Raw genomic sequence first — 16,143 nt, 5'->3', positions numbered from 1 at the left:
CCTCTTGCCTCCTCCCCCCTCTTGGGATGCACCCCCCTTCCTTGATAGCCTTGCTCTCTGTTGCTATCCACCACAGCACCCTCCCTTCGTAGATACTTTTCATCACAGGCGGGTAGATGATCTCTGATGTGGTCAATGTGCCTTTTTCTGTGAGTGGGGTTGCTGTTTACCTTTGGGTGCCTGCGGTTATATGTGGCTGGGGTAATTGTGTTTTGAGTCCTTGTGAGTCAGAGTCAGAGCCCAGAGTCAGTTGTGTGAGAATCATATAAATAAATAAACAAATAAACAAATAAATAAATAAATAAATAACTTTGTGAGGCAGCCCATTCCACCGGTGGACAGCTCTTACCTCGAGGTCCTTCCTCCTTGTATCTCACCTGGATCTCCTTCCCTCACTGGTTCTGATTCTGCCCTCCGAGGTGATAGAGACCAAGTCCACCCCCTCCTTTATATGACAACCTTCTTAGATACCAGAAAACTGCTGTCTCCCCTCACTTCTCTCCTTGGTGGACTAAACATTCGCAGATCCTTAGCAGCTGCATCGCACTGTTGGCTTGCGTTCAGCTTGTGATCTACCTGTTCAGCCAGATCCTTTCAAATGTATTGCTGTGAAGCCAGGCCTCCCCTACTCTGTACTTAGTGTCTTTCATTTTTCATCCCCAGATGCAGAACCTGGCATTTCTTCCTGTTCTTTTCAGCCAACTGTTCAAGCCTGGGCAGATTTTCTGAACCTGTCTTAGCAATAACGGTGGTCGTAGCACTATTCTTTCTCTAGCTCTCTCCTGTAGGGATTGTGAATCCTTTTCCTTTTACCTAGGACTTCATGTTCTTTTAGCTTCCACTCGGCCCTCTGTTTTTCTTCACCCTCCAACGCCTGCGCTTCAGGAGGTCCTGCTGAAGGGTGGGGTTCCTGGTAATAATTCCCGTTTACTGGTTTGCTTCTCAATCTTTCAGGGCTTATCCGGTCGTAGGAGGGAGGGAAAGAGAAATGCTTTCCAGATCTATTATTTATCCTTTCCCGGTGAAGTAGAGTTCTACTATGTCTTCTATTGTCTGTTTCCTGACCTGCTCCACCTCCAAGGGCGGTGGACACCACCCGTGAGTTGAGGATGAGTCCAGAAAGGGGGGTAAAGCAAGAAGGGAGAGGGTCAAGAACGGACGGGCGGGGAATGAAGCCATATTGGGTACAAAGGTGATGTAGGCCAATTAGAGGAGACGTATGGAGGATTGATTTGGTACATGGTAACTGCAGGGAGATCATTACATGCACAAAGATGGAAAGATTCCCAAATACCCACAACGGAGGAGTGGATTGTAACGATTATGGAATTGGAGGAAATGGCAGAACTGACCTGTTGTGATCGGACAAGACAGCAAGTACTTTTATCAGAAACTGGAAACCCCTTATGGACTTTTTGCTGAAAATGGGAAAAAATGAACTGGTGATTTATGGATTTGCTGACTGAAAAGGGTTGAATATGGGAAGAAGAGAACTGTGGTGTAATTTTAATGAGGGAGGAATGAGGATAAGATTGTTTGCAACTGCTGTAAAGAAGATCGGAAGTCGCTTTATGTATCTTTTTTTCCCTATTTGTACTTCTTCCTATACTTCCTTTATTCTCTTACTCCACACTTTTCTTTTTCTTTCCTTTGCTCTTACTTTATATTATTTCATGTTTATCTTTTATTTCTGTGAAAATTTTCCAATAAAAATTAAATGCAAAAAAAAAAAAGTACTGTATGTTTGGTTGGATGGATGGATGGATGGATGGATGGATGGATGGATGGGCAGAGAATGAAGGCGTACAAAGGTGATTGATCAACACTAAAGAAGCCCCTTGAGGAGGTTGGGTCAAAGAGAGTAGGAATGAGGATCAAATTGAGATATGTGTTTATGTATCTGTGTGGGTGTAGTCAAGAGGAAGGGGAGGACCAGGAAACTCTTGACTGGATGGAGCTGAAAGAAGAAAAGGCAAAGTATGAAGCAGTGGATGGACACAGTGAAAGCAAGGCTCATTGCAAAAATGGAAAGGAAGGGTGTTTTGCTTTAATCTGGATTTACAACTACATTTCCTCCTTATCTTCCGCCTTTCATTTTTGGCTTAGTCTTTGCTATTTCTTTTTTGCATTTTGCAGAACATATCTTGCCCGGAAAAGGAACAGCGTGATGGATTTGTTTTCATGCGTGCATGTGTGTATGTAATTTCCATCGTTTCTATCCTACAAAACTTCTAATCTCTCCATATCAACCTGGCTTGGTTAGGGACATTCCTGCCCTCTCCTTTCAAGGAGATGGGCGAATGGCCTTTGCCAAGCCCTTCATAGCTGCCATCATGACCTTGGGCTGGGTACCCTGCCAAAATCTGGCCCTCATTATCAGTCTCACCTGCTCAGGTTCTCCTGAACCTGCTGCTGGTTGCTGACGGTCTGCCTGGTCCGCCTCTTCAGCCCCGGACGCAGAGGACTCAGAGGAGACCACGCCAGTTCAGTGAAACAGTGATTGGTGTGAAATGCCTGGTTTTTGGCCACACAGGTGGGGATTTCAATTGGCTCCCTGTCCCTTTCTCACAGGACTAGAGAGTATCCCTGGAAGTATCCCGGTGAGGCATTTAGGAAGGCAGGTTCCCACAGCAAGAGTGGTGAGACTGCCTCAGCCAGCGCTATTAAATGGCCAGGCCGCAGGTCATCAGGCTGACTGTCCATTACTCCACATGCAGAAAGCAGGAGGGATGTGAGCGCCTTTGCCTCACTCTCTCCTATTTCTTTTCCGGACTTCCCATCACGTGACCTGAAAAGGAACAGCGTGATGGATTTGTTTTCATGCGTGCATGCGTGTATGGAATTTCCATCGTTTCTATCCTACAAAACTTCTAATCTCTCCATATCAACCTGCACATTTCTTGCCTTGCAACGTCCAGCCGTTAATTCACACCCACCCTGCCACTTCCTGCCCGGTCTCTGGTGTGGCAGCTGTGATCCTGCTGTCCTTGGGGAAAGACTCAAGGCCTTGGGAACGTGGGCGCAAGATGGCCTTGCGCGATCCTCTGTGCAACTCAGCCCCCCCAGATGCCCCCCGGAGAGCTCCAGGCCATAAAAGCTGCTCCTTGCGCAGCCAGGCGAGCAGATGCAAGGGACCCGCAGTCTGGGATGCAGCCACTGGCAGACCCTCCCCTCGGGCAGACCAGCCGTCAGTTTCCATGGCTGAGCCCGCCTGGCAGGGGCTCTTTCCAGGTGAGCGGGCAGGGCAAGGGCTGGAGAGGCCAGGAGGGGTCTGGGCAAGGGCACAGGCAGCTGCTGGATGATGGGAACTCTAGTTGCTGCTGGTCCCTAGGCTTGATCTTGACCTCGCGGAGCAAAGAAAGATCTATAGGTAGTAATGATTTAATGGTTAAAGGCACAAGTCTAGAAGCCAGGAGGCTGTGAATTTCCCCCCTTAGGCATATCTGTGTCTTGGGAACCAGGCTGAGGGCAGCGGCAGCGGCTGAGAGATGGGAATGCTGGCCTTGGGTGGTTCTGCTCTGTTTCCACCTGGCAACTGGTCTTGCTCTACGCCAGTCCAAAGTTAACCGGGAAGGTTTAAACTAAACCGGAAGGGGGAGGAAGGTGGACCCCAGATTCAGGTAGAGAAGTTCTGTACCTCAGGAAGGTGGCTGCACATGGGAGTGGAACGGGAGGAAATGATGCTCAGAAATCCTCAAGCCGTGATGGTACGGAGACCAATAAATACTGGGGTGCCTGATCTCCAGGGTCAGTACCTGAATGCACTGAGCGTGGTTAGCCAGCCAACTAAAAATCCTGACTTGGGAAAGTAAATATGACCATTTGGGCATCAAGGGATAGTCAAAAGAAATCGACCCAACAAAAATGGAGGTGAAGAAGCTGTGGACCTCTACAGAAAGTCATGATCTCAAATCTGGAGGTCCTCCTGTGGAAAGCATCTGGGTCAGAGGAAAAGGAGGAAGAAACCAGGGGATGCCCTTGGGGGACTCTGCTAGAGGCCCCCACCCAGGCAGAGCTTTCGGGAACCACTTTCTAAGTCCACTCAGCAAGTTTTCAGGAGGGCAAACTGTGGTAAAGGGAGACCTCCCCTCTCCCAGGATCTGCTGGGGAACTGGCTCTGGAGCAAGTTACCGGGGTCCAATAGGTTTTTCATCTCTCTTGCTGACTATTTCATGTTTCAGAAGATGGAAGAAACAAGGGGTCAGCTGTCCCATAAGTAACCTTGAGCAGGAGAGAGGAAGCAATCAACAGATGGAAGGTGTCAGGCACCGGGGCAGAACTGACCACCACATCATGCTGGCATTAAAGCCAATGGGGAGGAGGGCTGGAGAAGTCAGTCAGCTATCTTGGATTTCAAGAGGACAGGTGTTACTGAGCTCAGGTGAAAGGTGGGCAGAATAAATGGCCCGAAATCCTGAAGCATAAACAAGCCCAAGAGGGGTCAGGGTTCCTGAAAGCCCAGGTGCATCTGATCCTATGGAAGGGGAAATGGGAGAAGTTTAAAGAGGTCTGTTTGGACAAATAACTGAGCTCCGGAGAACTTGAGGAGCAAAATAGGGATGTCTGAGATAGGAAGGTGCTGCTAAAAACAGAGCAGGAGCAGAACCTGGTAGCAGAGCTTAAAAGGACGGAGCATGAAGGCTAAAGTGAAGGACGAGGAGAGGCTGGTGAGGAACCAGAAAGGGTGCCGGGAGGAGCTCCGAGGCTACATCCTACAGAGAGTGCTTGAAGGAGCTTGGTACATTTAACCTAAAGAAAAAAGGCTGAGGGGCAGCAGTCTTCCAATACATGAAAGATGTCACAGGGAAACCCCCTGTAGATTTATTCTCTGTAGTGCCTGAGCACAGGACAAGAACCAACAGGTGCAGTTTTATAGAGGGAGATCCAGCCTCAAAATAAGGAGGGATTTCCTGACCATGAGCGCTACAAAGCAGCGGGACAGCCTGCCTTCTGGAGTTCTGGGGCTCCCTCACCGGAGGCCTAAAGGTTGGAGGGCCATTTGTCTGGGGCAGAAGAGGTTTCTTGCCCAGACCTCCGGGGTCCCTTTCAACCTTTGGATTCTATGCACGCAACACAGAATAAGGAGGGTTATCTTCAGCGATTCATAGAGGCTGTTTTCCTGCCCTCCCAAAAGGGGTGCTCCCCGCTCTTTACAGAGGTGTAAGATCTTCCCTCTTGTGCCTCCAGAGATGGAGAAGCTCTCTATCTCCTTCCTTTCCATGATTCTTATTTCCCGTTGCTTCCAGGGTCCTTTTCACACTGGGCTGGTTGCTCCTCGTTTGCACGGCTGCTGCTTGTCGCAATCTGTGTCTAAAGTCCAGTGCTGGAACATGCTGGCCTGTTTTTCTTATCGGCAAGGATAAAGTGACTTTCCCTCCACTGAGATCTGGGGGAATGTCCACATCTAATAACTCCCACTTTCATTCTCCCACCTGCATCTTGCTTGGTGTGCCGGGACTGGAGCCTCTCCATCCCTGGCTCTCCATCCCTGTCTGTGCTGGGTATGTTATTGCTCTTCTGGGGAACGTCACCATCCTCTTTGTTGTGAAGATGGAAGCCAGCCTCCACCAGCCCATGTTCTACTTCCTCTGCCTGCTCTCCTTCATAGACCTGGGTCTCTCCACCTCCACCCTGCCCAAGATGCTGGCCATTTTCTGGTTTGGCCTGGGGGAGACCACTTTTGGTGCCTGCCTGGCCCAGATGTTCTTCATCCACACTTTCACAGGGATGGAATCTGTGGTGCTCTTGGCCATGGCCTTTGAAAGGTACGTGGCCATCTGTGACCCTCTGAGATATACCACCATCCTGACCAAGGAGCGGGTGGCCTGGATGTGTGTTGTTGTGGTGTTGCGACCAACAATTCTTGTAATTCCCATGGCTTTGTTGACTCTCCGCTTGCCCTTCTGCAATGCCCATATCATCATCGCACATACATACTGTGAGCACATGGGCATTGCCCAGCTGGCCTGTGCAGATATCCGGGTGAACAGCGCCTATGGCTTATTTACTATTGCCTTTCTTATGCTGAGTTTAGCCTTTGTTTTTGGGTCCTATGTGCTAATCCTAAAGGCGGTTTTCCATCTCCCTTCTAGGGAGGCCCGGCTCAAGTCCTTGAGCACCTGTGGCTCCCACGTTGCTGTAATTTTTGTCTTCTACACACCAGCCTTCTTCTCCTTCCTCACCCACCGCTTTGGACATAACATTCCCCACTTTGCCCACATCCTCATTGCCAACCTCTATATCATTCTGCCTCCAATGCTCAACCCAGTCATTTACGGAGTGAGGACCAGGGAGATCCGGAAAAGAATTCTGCATTTGTTCAGCCCTGGAAGGGGAGCTTTGACCAACATTTCCTGATGTTTTTGGTGCATGTAAAAAACCTATATGTATTAATACTTTGCACCAGAGTTTGCTGGACACCAGGTGACCACAGCCAGAACACCTAGCAGTGAAGCACTGAAGTACAAGCTCCTGATTAAAGAGCTTGTCTTTCAACTGGTAAAAATAAGGAAAGCTGGATTTCAACGTAGTGTTTTATAAAGCAGATTTTTAAAAGGGAGAATGCAGCATAGATTTTATAGCATCACTGAGAACATATAAGTAGCAGGGCTCTGTTTGTAGAGCCCACGAAGTCTTCCCGAGGGTTGCAGACCCTCCCTTCTGCAGCCTGGACAGGAACTGGAATATCCGGAGTAGCTGGGAAGCACCGCTTAGTCTCATTTTGGGATCTGAACAGAAAATGTCTGCCTTATTCCACCCACAGTGGCTAAGGATGCTTTAAACCTGAATTGTACATGCTTTTCTTTCTAAGAACAGATCCGTGGCTGCACAGCTTACCTATTTCTGGCTTAGTTCATCAGACATAATTTGGTCTCCTCCTCTCTCAGGTCAGAATGGGACGAAGGAAAATGAGGCAAAAGAAAAAGAATTTCTAGGCAGCACCAAACCTAGCCCCCCCCCCCCAGTTTCCTTATCTGGAGGTCCTCAGCTTCAGCGACCACCCCATCCTCCTCTCCACCTGCTCCTGCAAGGCTGTGACTGTCAGGGCAGCACCATGAAAACAGCCAGTGCTAAAGACCCCCATCGCAAGGCTTTGGGGGGGTGTCCTGCAGGCATTTATATATTCAATTCAGCCCCCCTGGGATGCCCCACGGGGAACTCCGGGGGCTCCAGGCCATAAAAGCTGTTCCTTGCGCAGCCAGGCGAGCAGATGCAAGGGAACCGCGGTCTGGGATGCAGCCACTGGCAGACCCTCCCCTCTGGCAGATCAGCCATCAGTTTCCATGGCTGAGCCCGCCTGGCAGGGGCTCTTTCCAGGTGAGTGGGCAGGGCAGGGGCTGGAGAGGCCAGGAGGGGTCTGGGCAAGGGCAGAGGCAGCTGCTGGATGATGGGAATGCTGGCCTCGGATGGCTTTGCCTTATGGGCCCTGGCAGCCTGATGGCTCTGAAGGGCTCCCAGCGCCTGTAGGGTGCTGCTCGGCTGCCGCGTGTGCTGAGGCAGAGGTGACTTCGCCCCAGGCCTCGCGACTCATCCCACTCTTCGAGGAAGGAGCCAGTGGAGGGAGCGGCCCAGCTCCCCGCGACTTCGTGGCAGCCCCAGCGCCCTTTTGTCTTCCTCAGGATGCCCAGGGCTACCCTGAGAAGGCGCCCACCAGGCTGCTTCGCTGCCGCTCCTCGACTAGTCCCCTGTCAAGGCAAGCCACGAGGACTGTGAGAAAGGGGGTGTGTGTGTGCACAGCCTGAGGAAGAGGGGCCAGCGGGGCTTGCTCCGGGTTTCTCCTCTCTACCCCCATATCATGCCCTGGGAATGGGGTTGCGTGAATTTTTGTCTGTAAGCCGCCTCACTTATACAATGAGATGAGTGGCATATAAATTTTATAAATAAATGAATGAATGAATGAATGAATGAATGAATGAATGAATGAATGAATGAATAAATAAATAAATAAAATTGCTCCCCCCTCTAAACTGCACCTTCACCGTAGCTCAAGATTTATACAACTTCATGCTACGCTTATCCGAAGAGATCACAGATGCTGACTGCGGGAACAGTTGTCTTCTGTGGTCAAACCGTCGGCGTTTGCCCCAGAAGGAGCCCAACAGGCAGGTCTAGCTGGGAAAAAGACCCCAGCTAGAAGAAGAAGGGAATACCTTCAGTGAGCCGCCGTGTAGAGCTATTCTAGTAGTCTCGGGGAATAAAACGTCCTAAAAGAGAACTCCTCACCTTTCCAAGCTAAGGTGGTGCAGACATCCCCGTCAGCTCTTCCCATTAGCACTGCTGACCACCGCATCTTGGCACAGCAAGGGCGGTGTCGCCCCAGCGGTGTCTGCGGAAGCCGCAAGCTCTTCAGGCCCGTTCCGTGTCTTACAGCGAGAGCCGTCGGTATCTCAGGGACTCCTCTGCCCTCCCCTGAACGTCTTTGGTAATAACAAGAAGCCTAGATACGCTCTAGATCAGCGTTTCCCAGTCTTGGCCATTTTAAAGGTGCGAACTTCAACTCCTACAGTACTGAGCAATGGCCATGCTTGGCTGGCTGAGGAATTCTCAGAGTTTGTCTATTTGTTTGTTCATCCAATTGGTATAGCTGCCCATCTCAAACAAGTGACTCTGGGCAGTAAACAATCATAAAATCAATTAATGAATTAAAAACGCAATATGAAAAGTTATACATATAGCACTTAATCTATCGGTGTTAGCATAACCAGGAATCAGGGCCCTTCACACACTCAGGACCCCAGGCCTGGGCACATGACCAGGTCTTCAAGGCCTTCTGAAAGGCCAGCAGGGTTGGGGCCATCCTAACTTCACTTGAAGTCTGCACCTCTTAAAATGGGCAAGGTTGAGAAACACTTATCTGGACTTCCAGGGAAGAAATGGCAAACTGAAGGGGACAGTCACGGAACGAAGAGCTGGCGAGTAGACCGGCTCTTCGCAATTCCTCTCTGAACAAGGAGAGGACTTGAAATTGCCCACAAGTGCTCCAGATAGTTGCTCCTCACAAGGAGACCACAAGACAGTGATCTCTGGAGGGTTTAGAGCTCTGGGAAACAAGGGAATAACTGTCTTGCTCAAATTGCAGTCAGCACCTTTAAAAGGATACTGGATTCGCACACTTCCTCTTCTAATCACTTTTGGAAATTGCTTGTTTACTGCTTTTCAGCTATTAGGAACCTTTGGATGGACAAGTTTTACTGCACTGGGTGAGTTTCCTTCAATCCTTAGTGAAAGAAGTTTTAAATACAAAAAAGAAGTTTAAGGACTCAAAAAATATATTTTTGGAGAATAAACAGCAAAAAGGTGATTAGAACTTTGATTTTGGAAAGTTACAACTGGACTAAGGGTCCAGATGGATTTGAAATAAGATTCTGGAATTAGTCTAAGAATCCTTCCTGTGGGAAAAATGCTTTTCTTTTGAATGCTCTTTAAAAAACAACAACAGGATAGGATAAGACTTTGAAGGTTGGACACTAGAGGGAACCAGAAGGAACTAAAGATTACAATTAAAGGAGAAGAACACTTAAATTTGACTTACTAATACAGAATGGAGCAAAATATTTTAACGTTGGACATACGGAAGGATATTTTTGAACAATGGACCCAGAAGTTAATTTTAAGAGTGTCTGCCTCTATAGATAGACTGCGTATAAAAGATGTTATGGAAGAGGAACAAGTTTTACTGGACAAGACTGAGACTGATCTGAAAGTGGATTTAAAAATGACAGGCTACAAGAATGGTATGGGAAAAAAATGCTACACTGGATATACAAAAGAAACCCAGCTGATGTCTTAATGATTAAAAGGGATACACAAATAACAAACCAAGAGAGTGATCTGGATAATTTTCCTATATTGGATTTACAAAAGAGGCCTGTTAAAGCTTTGAAGAATTTTATGAGAGGGGACAAAGAAAGAACAAAAAGAAATCAAGTTTTAGGACATTCTTTGAAGAGACTAAAGATCAAGGTTGTTACAAGTAAAAGGAAGGAATATAAAGTTGGTTTATATGATCAAGATTAAAATAGATGTGTTGTTATGTCTGGTAACCCTTAATGGACGTTTGCTAATCAGGACTGAAATGACGAGGTTTTATGGATTTGTTTATAGATAAGAGATGGGATATGGGAAGAAGAGAGCATTTGTTGCATTTTAAGAGAAGATGATAAGATAATAAAATTGTTCATACTTGTGATGGAGGGAGAAGTCACTTCTTTATTTTTTTTTCTTTTTCTTTACTATATTCTTATTTTTTTCTTTCTTTTCTATTTCTCTTTTTCTCTTTTTTCTTTCTTTTCTACACCTTCAACCACAAATATTTTTATTAGGTATGATCCCAGAGGACATAAATGAAAAGCATCATAACTTATTAAAATATATTATAACAGCAGCAAGAATCAATCTGGCCCCACACTGGAAAAGGGAAACCTTGCCATCAGTACAGGATTGGGGGCCTAAAATTGAAGCTTTTGTGGCCTTGTAAAAAATGAAGATATACATTCCCAGCAGAAGTCAGACCAAATTCAGCAGGAATGGATCCCTTATATATCCAAGGAGCAATTAGTGGCTGAGGATATATATATACCTTCCACAGAAGGTTGTGGAGAACAACAAGGCTAATGAGGATCCTGTGGGACTTGAAGATCCAGACAGACAGGCAGGTACTGGCCAATCAACCAGACATCGTGGTAGGAGACAAGGACCAGGAGACAGCGGTGGTGATAGATGTAGCGGTGCCAACTGACAGCAACATCAGGAAGAAGGAGGGTGAGAAGCTGCAGAAGGACCAGGGCCTGAAGGAGGAACTCGAGAGGGTGCGGAAAGCAAAGGCCAAAGTGGTCCCAGTGGTGGTAGGAGCACTCGGGGCTGTGACTCCTAAGCTAGATGGTTATGTTGGAGAGGGGCTCCAACAGACCCCAGGAACAACCTCAGAGCTCTCCGTCCAGAAGAGTGCAGTGCCAGGAAGAGCTCAGATCCTGCACAGGACCCTCAGACTCCAGGACCCGAGACTGAGGAAGACACAGACCACCCATAGGGGTGAGAGGGGAGTGTGTGTGTGTGTGTGTGTGTGTGATTTACTTTTCTAATTTTTTTTCTCAGATTCCTCTACGTGTGTGTTTTTTCCTTTTTTGTTTTGTTTTTGCTTGTATGTTTTATTTAACCAATAAAAAAGAAGAGAAATTTAAAAAAAACAAAAATTTCAATCGATCTTTAGATTAGATTAGATTAGATTAGATTAGATTAGATTAGATTAGATTAGATTAGATCAGATCCTTTTCAACAAGGGTCATATTTTAGAAATGACCCTTCTTGCATTTATGCAGTGAAACTAACGCTTTATTTAAATATATTGTTCCATTTTGGTAAGAAGCAATTCCTTATATTAACTTAGCCTTGAGCTTAAATGTTTTTAGATGTTTATATTCTATTTCAGTCACATGGGAGCTGACCTCCGCATTGGAAGCACAAACAGAGGGTTCCAGCTATTCAGCGATTTGCAGAATTGATCAACGTAGCTGAACCATGGATGACTGTAATGGATCGTGGCCTCAGTTTACTGGTGTAATGTATGTCTATAAATATACCTTTTGTAAGTTTTTGTTTCTTTTTTGTTACAGATTTTTTCTTCTTCTTTGTATTCAGTGGTTAAAAACAATCAAGTGGACTTGATTAACATTAGACCAGGATCAGATAATATTCAGCTGGTGGTAAATTGGATTGATTTGAACAAAATCAGAAAAGACAAAACTGCAATTCTATTCCATGATGTGGAAAAAGCTCCTGATAAAATATATGAATAATATATGTGTGTTACCTTAGCTAAACTTGGATTTCCTCAAGTTTTATAAAATGGTCCTAAATCTCTATAAGGCTCCTAAATCCAAAATGAAATATAATAGTCTTTAAAAAAAAAAAAAACTACTTTTTTACTCTATAAAGATACCAGACATGGGCATCCACTTTCCCTTTCCCTTTTGATTTTGATATTGTTTTAGAACCCGTAGCTTGTGCTGTTAGACCAGATTCTCATATCTTTTTTTTCATAATTCATTAAAATATTGGTATTACATGCTGACAATATTTCATTGTTTATTTCTTAACTTCATATTTTCCACTCTGATCCACTTGACTAATGCATTTGGGTAAATCGCAGAATACTCTGTTAATTGATCTAAACTAGAATTGATTCCAATGGACAAATATTAGTTTATTAATACACTAAGTAATTATTTTCCTACATATATTGAATTTATTAACTATTTAGGTATTCTTACCCCATCTGACACTTCCCAAGTAATTTCATTAAATACAAATAATATACACAAGGAGGCTTCTTTGGATAGCGATAGATGGGAATATTTAGGCCTTATCATCTGAGGCAGGACAAACACTCTTAAAATGAATGTAATTCCCAGGACACTTCATATTTTGCATGGAATCCCCATATACGTATCTGGAAAATGTTTTCAAAAACTCAATAAATGTTCCACAAATTTCTTTAGTATGTTCAGTTCCTAATATCTGTGGAAAACGAAAGGTTAGAGAGAGCAGCTTTGGTTCCACGAATCTGGAATTATACCATTATGCAAAGATTTGGGCCAAGACCAATTCTCCCTCCCGGCCTCTTCCGGCCTCTTCCCCCACAGCACTCCAGGTAATTCGGCTGCGTGGGGGTCTCCGGGGGGGCCCCTGCCCTATGGAATGCAGTCCCCCCGAGAGCCGGCTGGCCCCAGCCCTGATAGCCTTCAGGGAGGCCTTGAAGACCAGGCTGCTCGCCTGGGCGCTGCGGCTGGCACGTTGTGGAAGCGCGTCCTGTGAGGTGGCGCACACGTTGGGCGGCTCCGGCTGTGGGTTTCCTTGCAGAGTTTTTTGTTGTTGTTGTATTTCGTTGGTTTGTTACCGTCGTAATTCTACTTTTATGGTAGTGCACCACCCAGAGTTGCATCCTGGAAGTTGAGTGGCCAAATAAATCCTTTAATTTTAATTTAAGATGTAAGAGATTAGTTATATCTCCTGCCACTTTTAACTGATCCAGAAATTGCGATATACTATTTCTGGAAATTTGCATTTTGATCCTTTTTTTCAAACTAGAGCGAAGCTACGACCTTAAAACCTTAAATGGGATGCAAACAAAGTATGTTATATGGAAAGTTTGAATGGATGCTGGTTGATTACTTCAGATCAACCGGTGGCTGATCGCGATGAGTTTTCACCGTTTCCCCTGTCAAAGGGCAAGCCCCATTTGCCTGAGGTTGCCATTGCCAGGAGACCCCCAAAGTCTGTTGGTACCTGAACCCGGAGCAGTGGCATTTTCAGCTTCAGAGACACCAAAGTTACCATTGCAGCTGACCAAAGCAAAACAAGAAAAAACCCACAATTGATCTTAATAAATATTTACTATCAATAAATCAATCTGACATGCACATTTTAAAGTCTGTGTGGAATAAGCAACTGGAGGGCCCCATTTGGTCCTTTTTTGCCCCACTTTGACAATAGGGAGCGCTCCCTTAATGCCCCCATATTCCCAACCAGGGTAAGCGGTGCTGGGCACAGTGCAAGACCAGCTGAAGAAATTAAAGGCACAGGGAACGAGGAGGGGACGGAAGCTCCGCAAAAGCTCGTCCACTCAGCCTCTCCCTCCATCCCTCCCTCCCTTTCCGCCCTCGCTTCCACCGCTGCTGCGCGAATTGCCTTCTGCTCTTTATAACAACATTAACAATCTCAGCAAGAGCGACACTGGTGATCCGTGGGCAGCGCGTTCAAGTATTAGCTAGATGCACCTCTCACGCCACGACTGGAGGCAGAGCAGCGCTGTGGCACTGCTGATGCTGCAGCTGTGCTGAGGACAGACTTAGCGGGAGGAGGACCTTCCAAAGACACACACATCCCCGAGTGTATTACAAAGACCAACGCTTGAATTAGGAGTTCTGGCTTAGCCCACCACGTTACACTGACCATCAACGTCATCAGCTTCAAGCTTCGTGCACAACCCCAGTTGCTTCCGGACAACTGTATTAAATCCAAGATGAGGAGCATTCATGCTGAAGAAGAGAAAGGGCAGTGGAAGAGCACACTCCTTTCACGTGGGTTACGAGAATGCTAGGCACCGCCAAGGGGTCCCATTCCATGAAAAGTGACTTCTGCTGCTCTTCCCTCACATCTTGCGAAGCTGAAAAACTCTGAGGACTTTTCGTCTGATGGGCTTTGTCCTCCAGCCGTACACAATGGGATTCAGCGCTGGGGGGACTAAGAGGTAGAGGTTGGCTAGGAGAACATGGATATATGGAGCCACACCATGGCCAAAGCGGTGGGTGAGGAAGGAGAAGACAGCTGGGGTATAGAACAACAGGATTACACAAATGTGGGCACTGCAAGTCCCAAGGGTCTTCCAACGGGCATTCCTTGATGGGAGCCGGAAGACTGTCCCCAGAATGAAGACATAGGACAAGGCAATAAACACTATGTCAAACCCGATCACTGTGGCAACTACCACCAAGCCGTAAGCACTGTTGAGTCTGGTATCCCCACAGGCCAACTTGACCACAGCCATGTGCTCACAATATGAGTGGACGATTACCCATGTTCGGCAAAAGTGGAGGTGCATCACCAGTAGAACTAATGGGACGAGGAGAGCCAGTGCCCGAGTAACAATGGCCAAACCCAGTTTGGCGACAGTGAAGCCAGTGAGGATAGTCATGTATCGCAGTGGGTCACACACAGCCACATAGCGATCAAAGGCCATGACAAGGAGAAGACCAGATTCCAGGGCGGTGAAGGCATGGATGAAGAACATCTGGGTCAAGCAAGCACAGAAGGCAATGTCATGGGCACCTAGCCAGAAGATGGCTAGTATCTTGGGGATGGTGGAGCTGGACAGGCCCATGTCCACTATGGACAGCATGGCTAGGAGCATGTACATGGGCTGATGGAGACTGCCCTCAGTCTGGATGGCAAGGAATATTATCCCATTCCCTGCAAGGGCTACTATGTAGGTCACACAGAAGGGGAAAGCCAGCAAGAAGTAAGCAGACTCCAGTCCTGGGATCCCCATCAAGAAGAAGGATGAAGGGAAGTCCACATCTGTGTGGTTGGGCCAGGTCATGATGAACAAAAGGGTCCCTTGACCGCTGATGGTGCTGCACTGACAACAGGAGGTGATCAGCCAATATCCAGCCAACTGAGGAACCACTTCACCTTCTGTCTAGGGTATTTCTAGTTGGCAGATGGGTGCCGAAGGCTGTGTGGGCCAATGGAAACTGTTCGTGCAGCCTCAGATCTCATGTGCTTCCTACATGAATGCAATCTTTACAGGAAAAAAGAGCTTTATTTGCATATAAAAATAATTTGAGAGGGATTGAGGGGAGCAGTGAAAGAAACAGAAGAGGTAACAGTGGCGAATCCATTGGTAGCTTATCTCAGAAACAGCAACAGCCCAGGTGGGAGAAACCTGGGGGAAAGTATCTCAAAATAGAAATGGACATTTCTATTACACTTTCCAAGATTCTGTATTTACCCCAGATGAGCATTGAAGAGACCTTCCTGAAATCCGTGTCATCCTTGCTTCCTTGAACTTGCCCAGCTGCGTGGTGCTGGACGGTCCCCATTGTCCAGCCACGCTTTGCCAGAGCGGCCAGTGGCCATGCTCCTCAATGGGAAGGCCACAAGGAGGACATCAGCATAACTGCTCTGTATGCTGACATTCCAGAGCCACCCAGCACTGGCACCAAAGGCTGTCTCCATTGTGACTACGTACCGCACGGTAGTCCTTTCACCACCAAAGACACCCTGTGCGTGGTCAAGGGGCTGAAGGGTTTCAGCTCTTCAGGATCTCCAGTGCTGAATGTTCTCTGTGCTGCGTTTTTTGTCGCTGGTTTTGTTCCAGCTACTCTGCTTACAGCCTAAATCCTATTTCATGACAGGATGGCATCAAATGGTTTTCTGTGCAGAGCGAGCAAGCCTGCGTTGCGTCGCTTGTCCTGAATCTCCCTCTGCTGGGTCATCGGACACTCTAGTCCAGAGTCACCAGGGGACCCTGAGGAATCGTACCCACCCCACCCCCACCCCCACCCCCGTCCGTCCAAGGCATCGCCTACACTCCTGTCATGCCTCCTCGCTCACCCTTCCTCAAGTTCAAATGTCTGTTCTGCT

General features: G+C 47.1%; 2 protein-coding genes across 2 annotated transcripts; one reads left to right on the top strand and one right to left on the bottom strand.

The window, feature by feature from the left end:
• Positions 1-1,867: 1,867 nt before the first annotated feature.
• Positions 1,868-6,357, top strand: LOC148216011 (olfactory receptor 52E4-like). The gene is made up of 2 exons (XM_088140867.1): positions 1,868-1,890; positions 5,385-6,357. Exons 1-2 carry the CDS (start codon positions 1,868-1,870, stop codon positions 6,355-6,357), a joined length of 996 nt encoding a protein of 331 aa, XP_087996993.1.
• A 7,792-nt stretch (positions 6,358-14,149) lies between these two features.
• LOC103056293 (olfactory receptor 52P1-like) lies at positions 14,150-15,097 on the bottom strand. The gene has a single exon (XM_025176988.1). It carries the CDS (start codon positions 15,095-15,097, stop codon positions 14,150-14,152), a length of 948 nt encoding a protein of 315 aa, XP_025032756.1.
• Between the last annotated feature and the right edge of the window lie 1,046 nt (positions 15,098-16,143).

The sequence above is a fragment of the Python bivittatus genome, unplaced genomic scaffold (genome assembly GCF_059951505.1).
Source record: "Python bivittatus isolate LINGU-HERP-01145 unplaced genomic scaffold, Pbiv_v1 ctg000340_np1212, whole genome shotgun sequence".
Taxonomy (NCBI): domain Eukaryota; kingdom Metazoa; phylum Chordata; class Lepidosauria; order Squamata; family Pythonidae; genus Python; species Python bivittatus.
Note: the sequence above shows the minus strand (reverse complement) of the source record. Positions and strands in the feature narration are given on the sequence as shown.